This window comes from Mustela putorius, unplaced genomic scaffold (assembly GCF_011764305.1).
Source record: "Mustela putorius furo isolate JIRA1106 unplaced genomic scaffold, ASM1176430v1.1 tig00003983_pilon_pilon_pilon, whole genome shotgun sequence".
In the NCBI taxonomy this organism is placed as follows: domain Eukaryota; kingdom Metazoa; phylum Chordata; class Mammalia; order Carnivora; family Mustelidae; genus Mustela; species Mustela putorius.
Genome location: NW_025422123.1, coordinates 12,525,766 through 12,542,989, shown reverse-complemented (window position 1 = coordinate 12,542,989; position 17,224 = coordinate 12,525,766). Strand labels below are relative to the sequence as shown.

Sequence of the window (17,224 nt, the reverse complement as noted above, 5' to 3'; positions counted from 1 at the left end):
TAATATGAGGACCTTATCTCAACTGATTCCTTGCGTAGACTTTGCTAGTTGAAGAGATTACGCTTCTTTTCTTTCTTTCTTTTTTTTTTTTTAAAGATTTCATTTATTTATTTGACAGAGGGAGAGACAGCGGAAGAGGGACACAAGCAGAGGGGAGTGAGAAAGGGAGAAGGAAGCTTCTTGAGGAGCAGGGAGCCCAACATGTGGCTGGATCCCAGGATTCTGGGATCATGACCTGAGCCGAATGTAGATGCTTAACTGACTGAGCCACCCAGGCGCCTGATTATGCTTATCTGCTTAAAGAGGTATTCAAGTCAATTTGGCAGTTTTTTTGTAGTAAAATAATACATTGGTATTTTACTTGCTGATCTAATGTTTTTTCAGTTTAGAGTGACCCAATTCTACAATGCTTGAAAAACCCTTTGCAAACCAATCCAGTTGGGTCTTTGGATAAGTAAAGCAGAGGACCAGACATTGGCCCCAAATTGTTCCAGACGATGGGCAGGCTTATCATTGGCCCAGTTGGATCCTTTCTCTTGAATTTTAATGTGTAAATTTTCTCAGTTGTATGTGCACATAAGATCATGTCTTATGTATATTTATATCTAGCACGTAGCAGACTGAGTAGAATTGTGCCCAGTAGAGGCAACATAGGAGGACGAGTATGGGAGCAGGAAATAGTATGGTGTGTTCAGTAAAGAGCTGCTTATCTGGCTTCAAAATAAAAGATTTGGAGGAGGAACACCGGAAGTCTGGTTCTCCCTCTCCCTCTGCCCTCTGCTTGCTGCTTGTGCTCATGCTCTCTCTCAAGTAAATATATAAAAATCTTAAAAAAAGAAAAAACATTTGGGGGAATTCTGAGGGGAAAAGCTGGCAGGATAGATGGACTTGGTTCTGGTTGTGAAAGATCTTGAAAGAGATATCTTCCTGTAAATGTTTGGGACTCACCAAAGATTTCCAAACATGGGAGTGACAGAAGCAAACTTGTATTTCAGAAAGCATGCAAGCTCATTCTTAGAGTTTCTCAAACAAATGAATGTTATGTGTTATATTCTCTTTCCTAGGTTGTAAGTAACATATATATGAAGTCCTTGAAATATTTTTGACTGATTAATTGATCAATAGACTCTCTTTTATGAGTTAACTCACCAACTTGCTTATACAAAGTGCTGTGGAAGACCAAGGTGTTAGTTCTCTTCCTGTAAGAGTTTAAATACAGTGAGGAGATAATATTTATACACATAAAACAGAAAGAAAAATGGACCAGGAATAAAAGAACGTGAATTCTAGATCCATCTCCTCCATTTTAGTTGTTTATAAAACACATAGTAGGGATGCTTGGGTGGCTCTGTTGGTTAAGCGTCTGCCTTCCGCTCAGGTCCTAATCCCGGGGTCCTGGGATCAAGCCCCACATTGGGTGCACTGCTCAGTGGGGAGCCTGCTTCTCTCTCTCCCTCTCCTGCTCCCCCTGCTTATGCTCTCTCTCTGTCAAATAAATAAATAAAATCTTTTAAAAACCCAAATATTCAGTAAGCATCAATGATGTGTCAGATATCTGCTGAATTTTAGATATATGCTGATCAGCTAAATAGTCATGGGCTTTGTTCTCATGGAACTTCTGTGTTCAGTGGAAGATAAAGATATCAAACAATCACCAAAGTTTATTCAACAAATATATATTGAGTATCTAATATATACCAGATGCTGTTCTAGGTGCTTGAGGTAATGATGAAGAAGCAGACAGAGATCTGTGACCACAGAGGGTTTACATTCTAGTGGGAGAAGACAGAAAACAAGCTCTAAACAAAAATAGGTAAGGTATCACATCCTATTAGATGACAGGTGTTATGGAAAAAAAAATTAAAAGTCAGGTAAAGATTTTTAGTAATGGAGGGGGGTTGCAGGTAAGAGTTTGGAAGAGGTTGACATTTGAAACAGGACAGAGTGGCCTCGTTGGCAAGAGAATGTATAAGCAAGGACTTAGAAGAGTTTGGGAAATTGACAGTGTAGACAACCAGGGGAAATGTATTTCTGGCGAAGAAAACAGCCAATGTAAAGATCCTAACACAGAGAGCATTCTGGAATGTTCCTGGCATAGCAATGAAGCCAGATCATCTGAAACACAGTAAGCCAAGGCGGGGGTTGGGGGTGGAGTGGGGTAGGGTGGAAAGCAAGTATCAGAAAGGTGGTGCCAATTTTGCAGGATCTTGTGGGTCATTGCAAGGATTTTTGACTTAATGGAGAGAAATGGAGACCCATTATAGGAGTTTGAGCAGAGCTGACTGACATTTTAACAGGATGACATTTTAACAGGATGTGGGCAAAAACGTGACAGGTGTGCCCGGAGGTGGGAAATAGGAGGATCAGATTTATAAAATATCTGTGTGATATTAACCTAAGCTTAACCAGCTTCCATGGCTAGCTGGGTCATCGTGTTGAGGGCCCAGTAGCATGCTGCGTACATACACCCACATTATAGAATATTATTCCTTGGTAATAATGCAGAATGGTGTGGAATCCAGTCCCAGATTATGAGTTACACTCCAGAAATACTTCAGCAGCAAAAGCATGCATTCTCAAAAGGAACAAGACCACCCCCCAAAGGTGTAGACATTGGTCCTTAGGGAGCCAACAGCTTATTCTTTTCCTGTATATAAAGCACGGATCTACATACAGTACACAAACAGATATGTAGTATATCAGCAATATTTTCATTTTTGGGAGAAAATATCTAGAAAGGATTCTTTGGGGATGGGGTGAGAGAGGAGGCTTGCGTGATCAAGAATATAGGTTGGAAAACACTGACTTCAGGAGGGAGCGAGATCACAGAGCCGGAGGTTAGGAAACCATCTCTGAAATCAGCTCTATGACTAACTCTCTGTGTGAACTTGCACCTTCATTTCCCTGTTCTAGGTCTCAAGCTTTTTCCCCAATGTAAGATGAACGTTAGACTAAATGGTGTTCTAGGTTTTCTCTGGCACTAAAATTATGAAGGGGCTTTGAGCTGGGGCGCCACTCAATTGTATAAGCCTATGGTCTTATACCAGGGATTTGGACCTGTCAGACCTCACTTTTCAATAAAAGATAAAGGGTTAATATCAAGATCCTTTAAAGCGAGTCTCTAGCATCTTTGCCCTTATCTATTCTTTGAACCCTCCCCAAAGCTAGAATTCTAGAAATTCTGCTCTAGTTTGCTCCAGGCGATTCCTGGATACAATGCTGGAGCTAAGGGTACAAGGGAGTGTTGTTAATAAAATGTTCATCTAATGTTTTGTCCAGAGTTGCATTGCTTCTTAGATTTTCACATGGTGGCTAGACATTAAAGTGCCTTCATAATCTATCTGGGTTGTCACTTTTTTTTTTTTTTTTTAGATTTTATTTATTTATTCGACAGAGAGAGATCACAAGTAGGCAGAGAGGAAGGCAGAGAGAGAGGAGGAAGCAGGCTCCCTGCTGAGCAGAGAGCCTGATGCGGGACTCGATCCCAGGACCCTGAGATCATGACCCGAGCCGAAGGCAGCAGCTTAACCCACTGAGCCACCCAGGCGCCCTGGGTTGTCACTTTAAAAGAACCATGTGCATGGTGTGAAGAAGGGAAACAGGAACTAGCAGATTAGAGTACCCCATTAAAAACAAAGAGCCTGGGGCACCTAGGTGGCTCAGTGGGTTAAGCCTCTGCCTTCAGCTCAGGTCATGATCTCAGGGTCCTGGGATCGAGCCCCGCATCAGGCTCTCTGCTCAGCAGGGAGCCTGCTTCCCCCTGCCTCTCTGTCTACTTGTGATCTCTGGCTGTCGAATAAATAAATAAAATCTTTAAAAAAAACCAAACAAACAAATCCCAAAGAGTCTGTCTATTTGTGGCATCTGTAGGTGACATCAAATAGGCAGTAGCTCCTTCCTGCTTATGCCAGACGTGGGCCAATTGTACTAAGAAAATCTTGAATAGTTTATTCTGTGCCCTTTAGGGTTTAGTTTTTCTTCCCAGCCTTCCAAATATGTTTAGAAGTCTCTTGACAGCAGAGACTGTATCTTCTATCACATATGATTAGTGCTGAGTGATGTGCTGTCCCTAATAGAATGTTGGCAAAGGTCTTTTGACTGTAATGATCACCTGGATTTAAGCAGGAAAATAAAACTCAAAGCCATAAATCTTTGAGTTCTTTATTTTGGGTGGTCTGTATTGATGTGACTATAGACTAGTGCGTTTATCTCCTTTTCCTTCTGCCATTTAATCACCTAGTGTTGTTTCCAGATAAGAAATGCAAATGGAATTTATTACCTAACTGGACCGTGTATAACTCACGTATCCTAGGGTATCGATGCTTGCAGAATTGTTTCATGTCATGAATTCAGCTGCTAATGGATGAGTTACCATTGTGGAGAACTGCTCTCCCCTCAGCTGCAGAGACTTCTTGAATGTTTTCAATATTTGGAGGCAACTGGAAAAGGGAGCCCTCTTGAGTGACAAATGGCTAAATATTCAGAATTTCCAGGTGGACTGGGAAGATAACTCAAACCCCCTTGCTAAACCGAGGAATCTCAGAGTACCTGGCAGTGAGGAAACCTCCAGAGCCTGCTTGAAAGTATCCTTAGGAGTGAAGGAGTTAACTGAGGGTGGCAGCTTTATCTTGCGTCCAATGGACTTGTGGTTTGCTGGTGAAAGTCTCTGGTAAATGATTGTTAGAGACGTCTCATGGGTAGCTGTTGCTAGTCATTGTGTTTCAAAAGCCTGTTGATTCCTGTGCAAGGTGGTACAGCACCCTCTATCCCTTTCTTCATTCCTGATTCATTCAGGTCCTCCTGCAAAAGATCTACCAGATCCACGAACATGAATGATGAAGAAAATAACACCGTCTATGACACAGTCCAAAAGGAAGGGCTGCATGAGCTTCCAGATCAGCCAGAAGAGGATGAAGTTCCTCTTTATGATAACATCCACGGAGGCCTGCCAGAAAGCAATGTCTATGCCACTGATCTGGAAACCCACGAATATGACTCTGTTTATGTGGCTGGAGGTGAGGAGAAGGGCTTGAACTCTTCCCAGCCAGAAGCATCAGGATACCTCCTGCCTGATGAGGATCTTGCCCAGGATCTTCACCCAAAGGAGCAGCAGGAAGACCAGGGCATCTCAATGGAAGAGTTATACTCACCCACCCAAGACCAGGAGCCTGGCCCGGAGACTCCCCAGGAGAATGGAAACAGGAAGACGGGAGCCCTGCTTTCCCCCCAAAACTTCACCATCCAGCGGAGCAGGGCCTTCTTCACCAGCAATTCTGCTGCTGATGGCTTGGAAGAAAACAACCCAGCTTCCACACACCCTGAGATCAGCCTGTTTGTGAAGGTAAGGGCTGTCTCTGATAGGTCCCCTTGCATGGGTGGATGAACTAATTGGGGTTTTCTTTTGCTCCAAGTGTCCAGGAAGAGATGCAGGATGTCATGGTCTTTGGATCTCAAGACATATTCAAGAGTAGGGCTGGTTAATTGAGTCAATTCCAGATTCCCTCAAGAATGCTCCAAAGTATAAGAATTGGAAAGTGCATTTAAATTGTGTGTCTCAATCACTAACTTTATAGACCACAGGCAAAACATGTTTTTTAGAGTTCACTTCCAAGTGAGCAGAAAATGGAGCTCAAATCCTTACCTATGTGACAGACATTGAGTATATTTTCCCGACTGGTTAGATTTCTTTTGTCAACTCAGTTTGCAAAAATGAAACCAAGTCTTGCGAGAGGAAATCGAATCCAGTCAGCCAGGCACCATGGTTTCCTTCTTAGTATTTCTAAGGTCACAGATACTTCAGATATATGGTCAATAAACGTTACCTCTGTCACTGAGCCTGCCCTTTCGGCATCAATATAACTAAAATATCTGATGAATCGTGAGATGATTTCAGTGGTAAGAGTATTAAGATGCTAATAGCCAGTGTTAATGTTTAATGCTTAGATAGATTCTCAGAACTTAGATACTCAGAACTTTAATGCTTATGATGTAGAAACTCAGAACCTTGGTAATCTTTGTTTTAGACTGATACTGTGGTAAAGACCATTTATTACAATGTTATCAAAATGTAAAAAAAGCATTCCAGGGCTATCTTTATGAATCATCTTTATGATCCATAAATCACGATTTATAAATCAAAGATGATTCATCTTTATGAATCACGAGGGAAGAACATTTTTCCCCAAAATGCACTCCCTAACAATATTCATATTTACACTTTTCTTAGTATGAAGACCACGTAATAATACTGTTGTTTCAACCTACAAAACCCTCAGTTCACACTTATTTGTCCCCTTTGTGGTTTCTAATAACTCCAGTAAAATAGACTTTATTTGCTCATTGAAGATATTATTATTTTTTGACTTTGTATTTTTCCCTAGTTGTTTTGTGTGTAAATTGCATCTCCTTTATTTTAACACAAGGTTTTTAAAGAGCAAGTAGCAGGAGTGTCTGGCTCATACTTAGGGACCCCTCAAAACTTGTCTGGTATCATGTTATTGGGGGGGGTGGGAGAGGTGTGAGAGATGAGGAGGGAACTTACTATCAAGAAATCAGCAGTGTGGTGCAGGAGACAGATTTGCACGTGGTTAATTTAGGTGAACGAGAGGCTCGGCTGAGCACAGCGGGGATTCCCAGGAAGGACCAATCAAGTGTGTGGGAAGGAATCAGGAGAGGCTCCGCTGAGGAGGTGACTGATGTTCAAAGCAGGCTTCCAGCTTCCAAATCCACATCACTGTTAGTTAAACAAACAAACAAACAAACAAAAAACCCCCACAAAACCCCGCACTTAGTGAGGACTAGTGGTGTATTTTTCTCGGGACAGAATCATCCATGCAGCTTTATGCAGCCAACAAGGTAGGTCATGTTCATTGGCGACACCCATTAAGACGTTTGTAAATTTGACGAGTGTTGATTTCCCGAGAAGTTAGGCTGGCGCCGGTGCTGAAGCAACAGAAGTAGGAGAAAACAGAACTATTGGCATCTTCCTCTGGTATCAGCAACAGGAAAACTGTTTGAAGGGAATGTGTGGTCCCGCGTTAATTAAGATCTGTAGTTCCCGAAAGCAAATATTGACTTTAACGAACTCTTTAGGTTTACATTCTTTTTTTTTTTTTACCTTTTCTAAAAAAAATTTCTTTTCAGCGTAACAGTATTCATTGTTTTTGTGCCACTCCCAGTGCTCCATGCAGTACATGCCCTCCCTAATACCCACCACCTTGACCCCCAATCTCCCACCCCCCGCCCCTTCAAAACCCTCAGGTTGTTTTTCAGAGTCCATAATCTCTCATGGTTCACCTCCCCTTTCCAATTTCCCTCAACTCCCTTCTCTCCATCTCTCCATGTCTTCCATGCTATTTGTTATGCTCCACAAATAAGTGAAACCATATGGTAATTGACTCTCTCTGCTTGACTTATTTCACTCAGCATAATCTCTTCCAGTCCCGTCCATGTTGCTACAAAAGTTGGGTATTCATCCTTTCTGATAGACGCATAATACTCCATAGTGTATATGGACCACATCTTCCTTATCCATTCGTCCGTTGAAGGGCATCTTGGTTCTTTCCACAGTTTGGCGACCATGGCCATTGCTGCTATAAACATTGGGGTACGGATGGCTCTTTTTTTCACTACATCTGTATCTTTGGGGTAATCTTTTTAATGTAATTGTTAAGTAAGATGCCTCAGCTCCTATGTGGGCACTCTTTTTAAAGATCTTTAGCAGCGCTCAGTGAGAAGAGCGATGCTCACCATCCCTGCTTCCCCATCCAGCACCAACCCCACCACCGTGCTTTATTCAGTGTTGGATGGAAAATAAACACAAAGGCAGAGCCTTCAGGGGGCTTCTCTCTTTACTTGGGAGTGGAGGGTCTAAGTGTCACCTGCTCAGGCTCCTCCTTCCCCCCAGCTCTAGGGTGTGGGAACAGCAGAATGCTGGAAGGTCTCCTGGGGTCATTCTTCCCCTGAGCCTTGCGGTGCGGACCACTTGGGCTGTGTCAGAACGTACTCACTTGCATGCATTTTCAGCTGTTCTAGACAAGCCAGGAAAAATGTCATGCGGGTTTGTCGCTGTGTGTTCAACTGACATTTTACTGAGGCTCAGCCATTTCAGGGTGTTGGGCAATCGCATAATTAAAATATAGCATTTATTTATTCATTCAATGTATTGTTATTGTGTCAGGCCCTGGGTTTATAACAAAGTCCTGGGTTCCCCGCACTTTGCACTGTAGTGGGAAAAACTGGTGGACAATAGGCAGATACAACATATGCCTGGTGGTGATGAGCTTTAAAGAAACATGAAGCAGAGTAACAGGTGTGGACGTTTCTTACTGCTGCCGTAACAGATGACCACAAACTCAGTGGCTTGAAACAACACAAATTTGTGCTCTTGTACTGCTGGGCATCAGAATCTGAACTAAGTCTTATGGAGCTAAAATCAAGGTATGCGCAGGGCTGTGTTCTTTCTGGAGGCTCAGGAGGCAATCTGTTTCCTTCCCTCTTCTGGTTTCTAGAAGCTGTCTTCATTCCTGGCTCCTGGCCCACGTCCTATCACCGTGGCACTCTCTGCTTCTCTCCTCACCGTGCCTTCTTCGGATCTGACTCCTCTTATGTCCCTCTTATAAAAAGATTTGTGATTAGTTTGGGTCCTCCAGGATAATACAGGATAATCTCCATTTGAATATCCTTAATTCAATCACATCCTTCCCTATTGCCACCAAAAGCAACACTCATGGGTTCTTGCAATTAGGACATGGACATGCTTGGGAGCCATTCTTCAGCTTCCCACAGTGGGACAGAGTGACAGTGAGGAGGGGGTCGAGGGGGTGTATGGCTTGAGTGGGGGGAGCAAGGGCAGTAAGGTGGCAGCAGGTGAAGCCAGAGGGGTGGAGGTAGGCACAGAGCATGTGGAGGAAGCCCTTTCCTTTTTACTTGGACTGACATGAGAGACATCAGAGATTTTTTGTTTTTTGTTTGTTTGCTTTTTAAGATTCCTTTATTTATTTTAGAAGGAGAGAGAGATAGAGCATGGCGGGGAGAGCAAGAGAGGATCTCAAGCAGACCCTGCATTGAGTGCAGGGCTCGAACCCACGACCCTGAGACCATGACCAGGGCTGAAATCAAGACTAAGCCACTCAGCTGGCTGAGCCACCCAGGCGTCCCCTGGCTGCCTTTATGATGGCAGACTACAAGAGAGAAAGAGTAGAAGCAGAGAGGACAGTTTGGAGGCAGTTGAAAAACTAGGCCAGAGACGATGGTAGATTGGCCAATGGTGACCACAGTGGAAGTAGAGCGGAGCAGGACTGCAAGGGCTTTGAAGAGTGAGCCCAAAGCTTCTGCTGGTGTGATGTATAAAGAAAGAGAAGAGCCAGGGCTGTCTCTAGGGGTTTTGACCAGAGCTACTGAGCCAACGGAGATGTCATTCCCATTTCACCTACGACGACGTCTTCTCCAGGAATGTATGCGCAAGAAAATGTGCTCATACAGTCACTCATACGCGGCCTCGCCTCCCTCCCCCCTCCCTCCCTCTCACCTTTCCTCCGTCCTTCTTGCCATCTGCCCATCCATCCATCCGTCCATCCATCCGTCCATCCGTCCGTCCGTCATTTACAACATACTAACTACATGCCAGGTACTGGATAAGAGACGAACACGCCATACCTTAATGCCAACTGTCCTGTAGGGGAAGACAGAGAAACACAATTCTTGAAGATAGTAAAAGGGAAGAAATAACTGCTTCTTGGTCATTTCAGAGATCCAGTGTAAAAAAGGTACCTAGGGAGAGTTGTAGTCCATATTATAGACAGCCAAGAGGGGTGGTTGGTTCAGAATTTGCCACACAGGAGTGTGCAAATTGTCTTTATGCGTTCTGCTAAAACGGAGGGACCTGCAGACATAACTGTGTTTGTATGTGTGTGTGAGAGAGAGAGAGGGAGAAAGCGGAAAGAGACAGAGACAAAGTAGGAGAAAGAGAAAGGGAGGAAAAGAGAGAGAGATTCCTGGCATTTTGTTTAATGCAAAGAAAAAGTATTCTGATGATGGTTATTATAAAGAAAAATGGTACAAATGAACACCACCATCCTGCATGTAATTGATGCCACTGATTATAGCAGGAGGTATATGTCATAGAGCAGGTTTTGGAAATCTGCATGGTTTGAAATGTGGTTGACCCAATTAATTTCTGTTAAATTGTTAAGCTTCTCTGAGCCTCAGTTTTCTCTTTGGTAATATGGGTTTTATAATAGTAAGCTCTTCATAGGATTGCTATGTGGATTAAATAAGATAGTCCATATAATTGCTTGGTATAATATCTGACATACAGTAAGTGCTCAATATTTGTGAGCTTAAGCTATTATTTATTGTGATGAACCGGAACCATACACAAAATAATAATATTTATTTTAAGCACTGTGCCTTAGAGTTAGTAGACATTTCATGAATGTACCATTAGCTGATCCTAACACAGACAGTGAAATATTGTGGAAAAAGCACTGGTCAGGATATTCAAATACAACTTTGTCAATAATTTGCTATCAAACATTCCTGGATCCACATTCCCTCATTGATTTCAGGGTATATGGCCCCAGCTCTTCACAAGGGTGCACACATATGCTACCACATATTACCCACTCTGGGATACCACGTGACAATGATTATTATCTCCAGGTTTGGGTATGGTTGGAAGGACCAACATGAGACCAGCATGCTTTGCCCTTCAGTTCATGTGCAGCACGTTCCTTGGAAAGCACCTGCAGAGTCTGTCTCTAATGAGGAACTCATAGGATCCCCATCCAGGGTTGCACACGTTGTGTACTGAACACATTTAGGAGGCACTGTTAGCTATGTAAATGGTACCCTCTGAAGTCAGGCAACACAATAGCCCTTGTTAATGTTTCTTAGACTTGTAGCCTGGAAACTTGGTTCTAAAGGAGCGACTCCCTACAATTTGGTTCAGCATAGCAGAAAGTGTCACAGAATTATTAGTAATTGTTGTTATTGTTATTGTTATAGCACAGGAAGCTGGTGCTGTCTCAGGTGTCGTGGTATCCAAAGTAGGGGATTCAACATAATTCATAAGATATTAGAATATTAGAATTCATATATAGAATAGTAAGCAATATTTCTATTTAATTTTGCCTAGTCCTTTTACATGTTAATTTTTAGCTATTTAATAATGTGCACAGTGAGTTCTTCCAGTTGTACATCAGTATAATTTGTAAGTGAATGAATAAACCAAAGTTGTGGATGAATGTTGAAATTTTGCATTAATAGCGATGTTCAGTTTTAAAAATCTTAGGGGCATATAAAGCATCCCTTTCTCTTCTGCCAGCATCTGAGGGCCTGGGAATCTTTACTTGGCCAAGCTCTGGTGCGAACAAGTCCCCTCACCTTCCATATCCTTCCTGGAAGTTTTCTAAAGCAGAGGTTTGTTTGGAGGGAAATAAAAATTCATCATTGCAGGTGAGAAACTATAAAATCCCACTGAGAAAAGAGGGAAATGCAGCTGGATTGGGATGTTCATATGCGGCTCAGTTGAGGAGTCAAGGAGGACATTGCAGGCACTGGGTTCCGCATAAGCAAAGGCACAGCAGATATGAATGTGTGTATGACTCCACCTGATTGGCTGGAGTGGAGAGAAGGCATGCACAGTTTCAGAGCAGATGACGAGGTTGATGACCTAGCAATGCAGTTTGCATGGCAAACTGGAGGGCTTGGATATTATCCTAAAGGCAACCAAGAGTGGTATCGGGAGCAAAGCCATGTTTAGGATGATGGAGAAGCAAATTAGATAGCATTTCCGCATACTGCGTGGATCAGGACCCAATAGACATGTAGCAAGCTTCATTTCTTTTTGTTTATTTTTTTGTTTGTTTGTTTGTTTTTGTAAGCTTCATTTCTAAAATTAGTTCAAACACTTAGATATAAATCCATTGTGTGAAATGACCACCTATAATTTTTTTTGGTAATTTATTCATTCAACTATCTGGATATGTCCAACTATTTAGATACTTGGCTACATACAGGCAAATTTCTGGAAAACACTAGCCAGTGTGATGCTGATTTATATTTTAGCTATATGTATATCTAGTTTTGTTATATTTGGGTTGGAGAATGTACAGATTTGGCACCAAGTTTTTATTGATATCATTTTAGGATAGTTTCTAGTTAAAAAAAAAATGTGTTTCTATGGTCTGTCTTAGCTTTGCTGGGCTAGTTAGAAGTTGTAGCTATCACGTAGATGTCTAGAAATGTCTGGAGCCCTGCAAGGGTCTTCCTATTCCATGATCCCTGGTGTCACTAAAAAGGCATGCCAAATGTGTCCTTGGAAGCATTGTGAGAAGAGACAAGTCTGACCCTGTTGCATGAGCCTAATCATGCTGTCATGGAACAAATGAAGCTTATATTAAATAGAGCAATGAGCAGGTTTGAACAAAGATTTCTATTCTTCTCATAATTTCTTCTTCATTAGGGTGCTGGGAACACAGTCAAACCCCAATTTATTCAAAATCATTTCCTGGGTCCCCATATCTTTGTGAACCAATGCCATTGATCAAAGAGGTCACAGAATTCTAGTGCTATGATAAGAAAATTAAAAACCAGAAAAGTCCATAAACTTGCCCAGGGCTGTCTGCAAATTAGTAGCAGTCTGGGACTTGGGCTTCTAAATCCAGGGCACTTTCATTTATATTGGCATTCCTAACCTGGGATGCAGATGTTCATGGATATGCATTGGGAGGTTTTGGAACATTCTAAAAGTCTATTTATTTATTTATTTATTTAGTGGAGGATAATCTCATGACGCCTCAAGGTTATTTATCATTATGATGCTTTCCATTTCCCCTACCTAGGTATACATGCCTTGTATGTCCATGTGGGAGGGAGTAGAATGTGTGATGAATGGCCCAAGTCATTCCTTTTCTTTCCTTTGGGGCCAGCTGCTTGCTCTAAGCCTTTTAGTATCTGACGAAAGCTTGCGGAGAAATCCTCCCAAAAGGGTAATGAAGGAGCACGGCCTGAATCGTCATGGGGATTATGTCAGCTCTGAAAATGAAGGCAAGGTGATATTCTGACATAAATACCCATACTAGGATCCACCTGTTTTCTAGGGGAAATTTTGGACATTCTCCTGCAAGGACTGCAAGCTCTATGTCCATGTACGCACAACTACCTTGGTGGGCAATATTGTCACTTATACAAACTAAACTTTTGAGTAACATAGATTTCTACCTTTTCACTTCCCCATAGTCTAGTCAATTTCATTCCCTGAATGTTCTCTTCTCTCCGTCTTGACCACCACTGGCCACTGTCATCTTGGCCCCAGTGACTCAACTGGTTTCTCGGCCTCTGGGCTCAGCTCCTCGCCAAGAAGCCCCCACCTAGTCACCAGAATGATCCAGATAAAGAGCACATCTGACCATGCTGTTTCCAGCCATGCAGCACTCCCCACAGTTCCCAGGGAAAAGGCCAGAAAGAAGGGAATACATATGAAGGTCTACATGCTCCATCAGCCTTTCAGACAAGACCTACAGCATTAGCTGATACTCCCCACTCACTCTTTGCCTCAAAAAGTGTTGACTTTATTTTACTGCATCCTTCATGCCTTTTAAAGAGTGGGCTTTTGCTCACATTGTCCTTTTCAATGCTATCCCTTCTGGAGACAACCCACTGTCCTAGAAGTCATCTCTTGTGGATGCATCAATCAGGGCTGGTTGGAATCTCCTCCATTACTCCAATGTATCTGTTTTCTAGGATTCCCATAGCAAAGTGCTTCAGACTGCATGGCCTAAACAACAAAAATTTATTTTCTCCACCAAGGTGTCAGCAGAGTTGGTTTTTTCCAAGGCCTCTCTCCCTGTCTTACAGATGGTCATTTTCCTCCAGTGTCTTCACATGGTCTTTTCTCTGTGTGTGTCCATGTCCTAATTTCCTCTTCTTATAAGGACAACCAGTCCCATGGGACCAGGGCCCACCTAATGATCTCATTTTAACTTCATTAAATCATTAGAGACCCTATCTCCAAATACAGTCACATTCTTAGCTACTAGGGATTAGGATTAAGCATACACATTTTGGGAGAACACGATTCAGCCCATAACACTGAATGCTACAATTACCTCTTTATATCTCTATCTCACTCTCTAGCTGTGAACTCTTGCCTTTTTTCCATTCTCATATACTCAATCCATGGCTATTTAAATGATGACTGAATGAAGGAAGAGAGGGACCGAGGGGGCAATGAGCTACCCCCAAGGATGCTCAGGACAATGCAGCAGGAGGAAGGCTGGCCCCGGGGAGACTGCAACAGTGGTGCTCCAAGTCCCCATACTAGTTTCTTAGAGTCACTGTGACAAATGACCATAAACTGGAGGCTTCAAACAATAGGAATTTATTTTCTCACAACATAGAGGCCAGAAGTCTTCAGTCCAGGTGTTGGCAGAGCCACACTCCTTCTGCCAGCTCTAGGGGAAAGTCCTTTCTTGCTTGTCCCAGCCTCTGGTGGCTCCTGGCATCCGCTAACTTGCACCTGCATCACCCCAGCCTCTGCTCCGTATCACATGGCCTTCTCTCCTGTGTCTGTCTCTGTTTTCTCCTCTGAAGATTCTATTTATTTGAGAGAGAGAGAGAGCACATGAGAGAGAGAGAGCGTAAGAGAGAAAGTCTGAGCGTGGGGAGGGGCAGAGGGAAGAATATGTGTGTGTGTGTAGGGGGTGCTAGATCGCAGGACCCCGAGACCACAACCTGAGTCAAAAGCAGAGGCTTAACTAACTGAGCCACTCAGGCGCCCCTTTCCTCTCTTCTCCTATAAACACTTGTCAGTGGATTTAAGACCCTTCCTAATCCAAGGCGATCTCATCTCAGGATCTTTAATTTAATTAAAGCCACAAGGTTCTGGCCGGGCCCAGCTTTGGGGAGGGAGGCACTCTTGGACTCACTGCAGCCTCTGCAGGTAGGAATTAGTCGAGATGAAGCATGGACTTGCGACAGCCAGTCCTGGGGTCCATATTTCCACCAAATGCAAGGGGTTTTGTGAGAGGCCAGTGGACTGTTTGCACCTTCATCTCCTTAGATCCCAGACATTGATGAGAATGCCTGGCACGTTCTTCACATCATTCTGACGCTGGGCAGAAAGCCAGTATTCTGAGTGCTTAATTTGATTTGTTGAGCTCTGAAGGAACATTACAATCAGAGGACTTGAGGATTCTCACAGCTGTCAGTGTTCAACAGTACAAGGGACAGCCTGTGTTAACAGTGTCACCATAGCTAATGCAATGTGTCCTTCCTCCTGCGCCTGCCTTTGTGTTTCTGCATCCCTATAATTGACCTAACACTGTCTGTCAATAGACACAGAAGCCAAACCAAACACATTAACCAGGAGAAGGTGAGTAGTGTCAACACCGGGGGCGGGCGAGAACACCAACTGACCAGGAGGGGGCTGCCAATCACAAGATTGGGGGAGAGGCTTGGTGTTGGACTAGTGGATGATAGATTCCTTCCTGGGTTCCCATTTTCTTTCTCCCTCTCCTCCCCCCCCCCTTTTTTTTTAATTTTTAGAAGATTTTATTTATTTATTTGACAGATAGAGAGATCACAAATAAGCAGAGAGGCAGGCGGGGGGGGGGCAGGCTCCCCTCAAGCAGAGAGCCTGATGCAGGGCTGCGTCCCAGGACCCTGAGATCATGATCTGAATGAAGGCAGAGGCTTTAACCCATTGAGCCAACCAGGTGCCTCTCTCTCTCTTTTTAAGGTTTTATTTATTTCTTTGAGAGAGACAGAGCATGAGTAGTGGGGAGGAAGCAGAGGGAGAGGGAGAAGGAGAGGGAGAAGCAGACCCCACACTGGGCAGAGTCTGACTTGAGGCTCCATCCCAGGACCCTGAGCCTAAGACAGACACGTAGCTGACTGAGCCTCCCAGCTACTCCTGAGCTCCCATTTTCTAAAGAGCAGTTCACCAGACTGTTAGATCCTTGAGGAAGGGACCCTATTTTACTTATCTCTGCAGCACAGTGTCTCGTGGGCTGCTGGACTTGTCATAGGGGCTCTGTAGATGTTGCTCAGAGTAAAATGAACTCCCAGGTATTCTTCACCCACCTAATGGAGTAAAGACCATCCCTTGGAGCAAATGTGCATATTTGAACACTTAAATTCTCTGCTTTAAGCCCTGTCCCTTGCCAATGTGATCAAGTCCACCCCTGAGCATAACCAAGATCCCAGCCCTGCCCCCAACAAGCTAACGGCCTCTCTGGCCCCATCTCCTTCCACATCGTGTCTCACTTGTTATGCCCCCGGAACGCTGAGCTCCCACCAGACTGGCTTTGCCCAGGCTGACTCCTCTTTCTATAGCATTTCCAAAGGTAGAGGCTTTAACCCGCTGAGCCACGCAGGCGCCACCCCCCTTCCATTTTTTTTTTTAAGAGTAAACTTACTCGTGTATTTTGGGAAATGTGGTCAGCTTTAAGCAAATGCCCTTACGTCCCTGCATCCATTGATATTTGACTTGGAGGGGGGTGGGTGGGTGGGTGGTGAGTCCTGATAAGAAGCCAGCTGCTAGAGGGGGGAAAAACAAAGAGGAAATTCATACTTACTGAATGTTTACTTTGAACCACGCTCTGTGCTGGGCCACCTGCTCTCCTGGTATTATTTCTGCAGTAAGACTTAGGAGCTAGGTCCCCATCTGGATTCTGACACCGACTAGCTGTGCAACTCTGGGGAAGTCACAGGCACTCTCTGGGCCTTAGACTTCTCACTTGTAAAAAAGACAGTTGTAGGAGACGAACCCGAGAACCTCCACAGATTCTAACCTGCAGGGCATGGAACTTCATTCTACCCTGCAGTAAAATTGTCTCCATCCCACAGGGACCTTCTCTCTTTCACATAAGTTTATACTATTGCCATGCTCTGAAGTATGTATTGAACATACTCTTAGGGAGTCCTGTGATTTCTAAAATGGAGCAAGGAGGAAACGATGAGTAAAGAAGAGATGTTCACAGAGAGTAACAGGATTTTGACTCAAATCATACTGAATAACAGCAGGTTTTGGAACTTCGCCGACTTTTTTGCTCCTTTAAGTAGGTTTATTATTTGCATGGCTCAAAATTTCAAAGGTACAAAAGATAGAGTCTCTCCTCCATTGGATCCCCTCAGATACCCCATTTGCATTTCTGAAGCAATTCATTCTAAAAATTTCACATATGTGTTTCCAGAGATATTTGGTGCACATTCTAGAATA

At 43.5% G+C, this 17,224-nt stretch overlaps 1 protein-coding gene across 1 annotated transcript in view; it reads left to right on the top strand.

The window, feature by feature from the left end:
- Positions 1-4,724: 4,724 nt before the first annotated feature.
- The window catches only part of CLIC5 (chloride intracellular channel 5), a 155,754-nt gene continuing 143,254 nt past the window's right edge, over positions 4,725-17,224 (top strand). Inside the window, exon 1 of the mRNA XM_004739775.3 lies at positions 4,725-5,341. Coding sequence (XP_004739832.1) covers positions 4,829-5,341 — 513 coding nt within the window. The 5' untranslated portion in view covers positions 4,725-4,828. The remainder of the gene's footprint in view (positions 5,342-17,224) is intronic.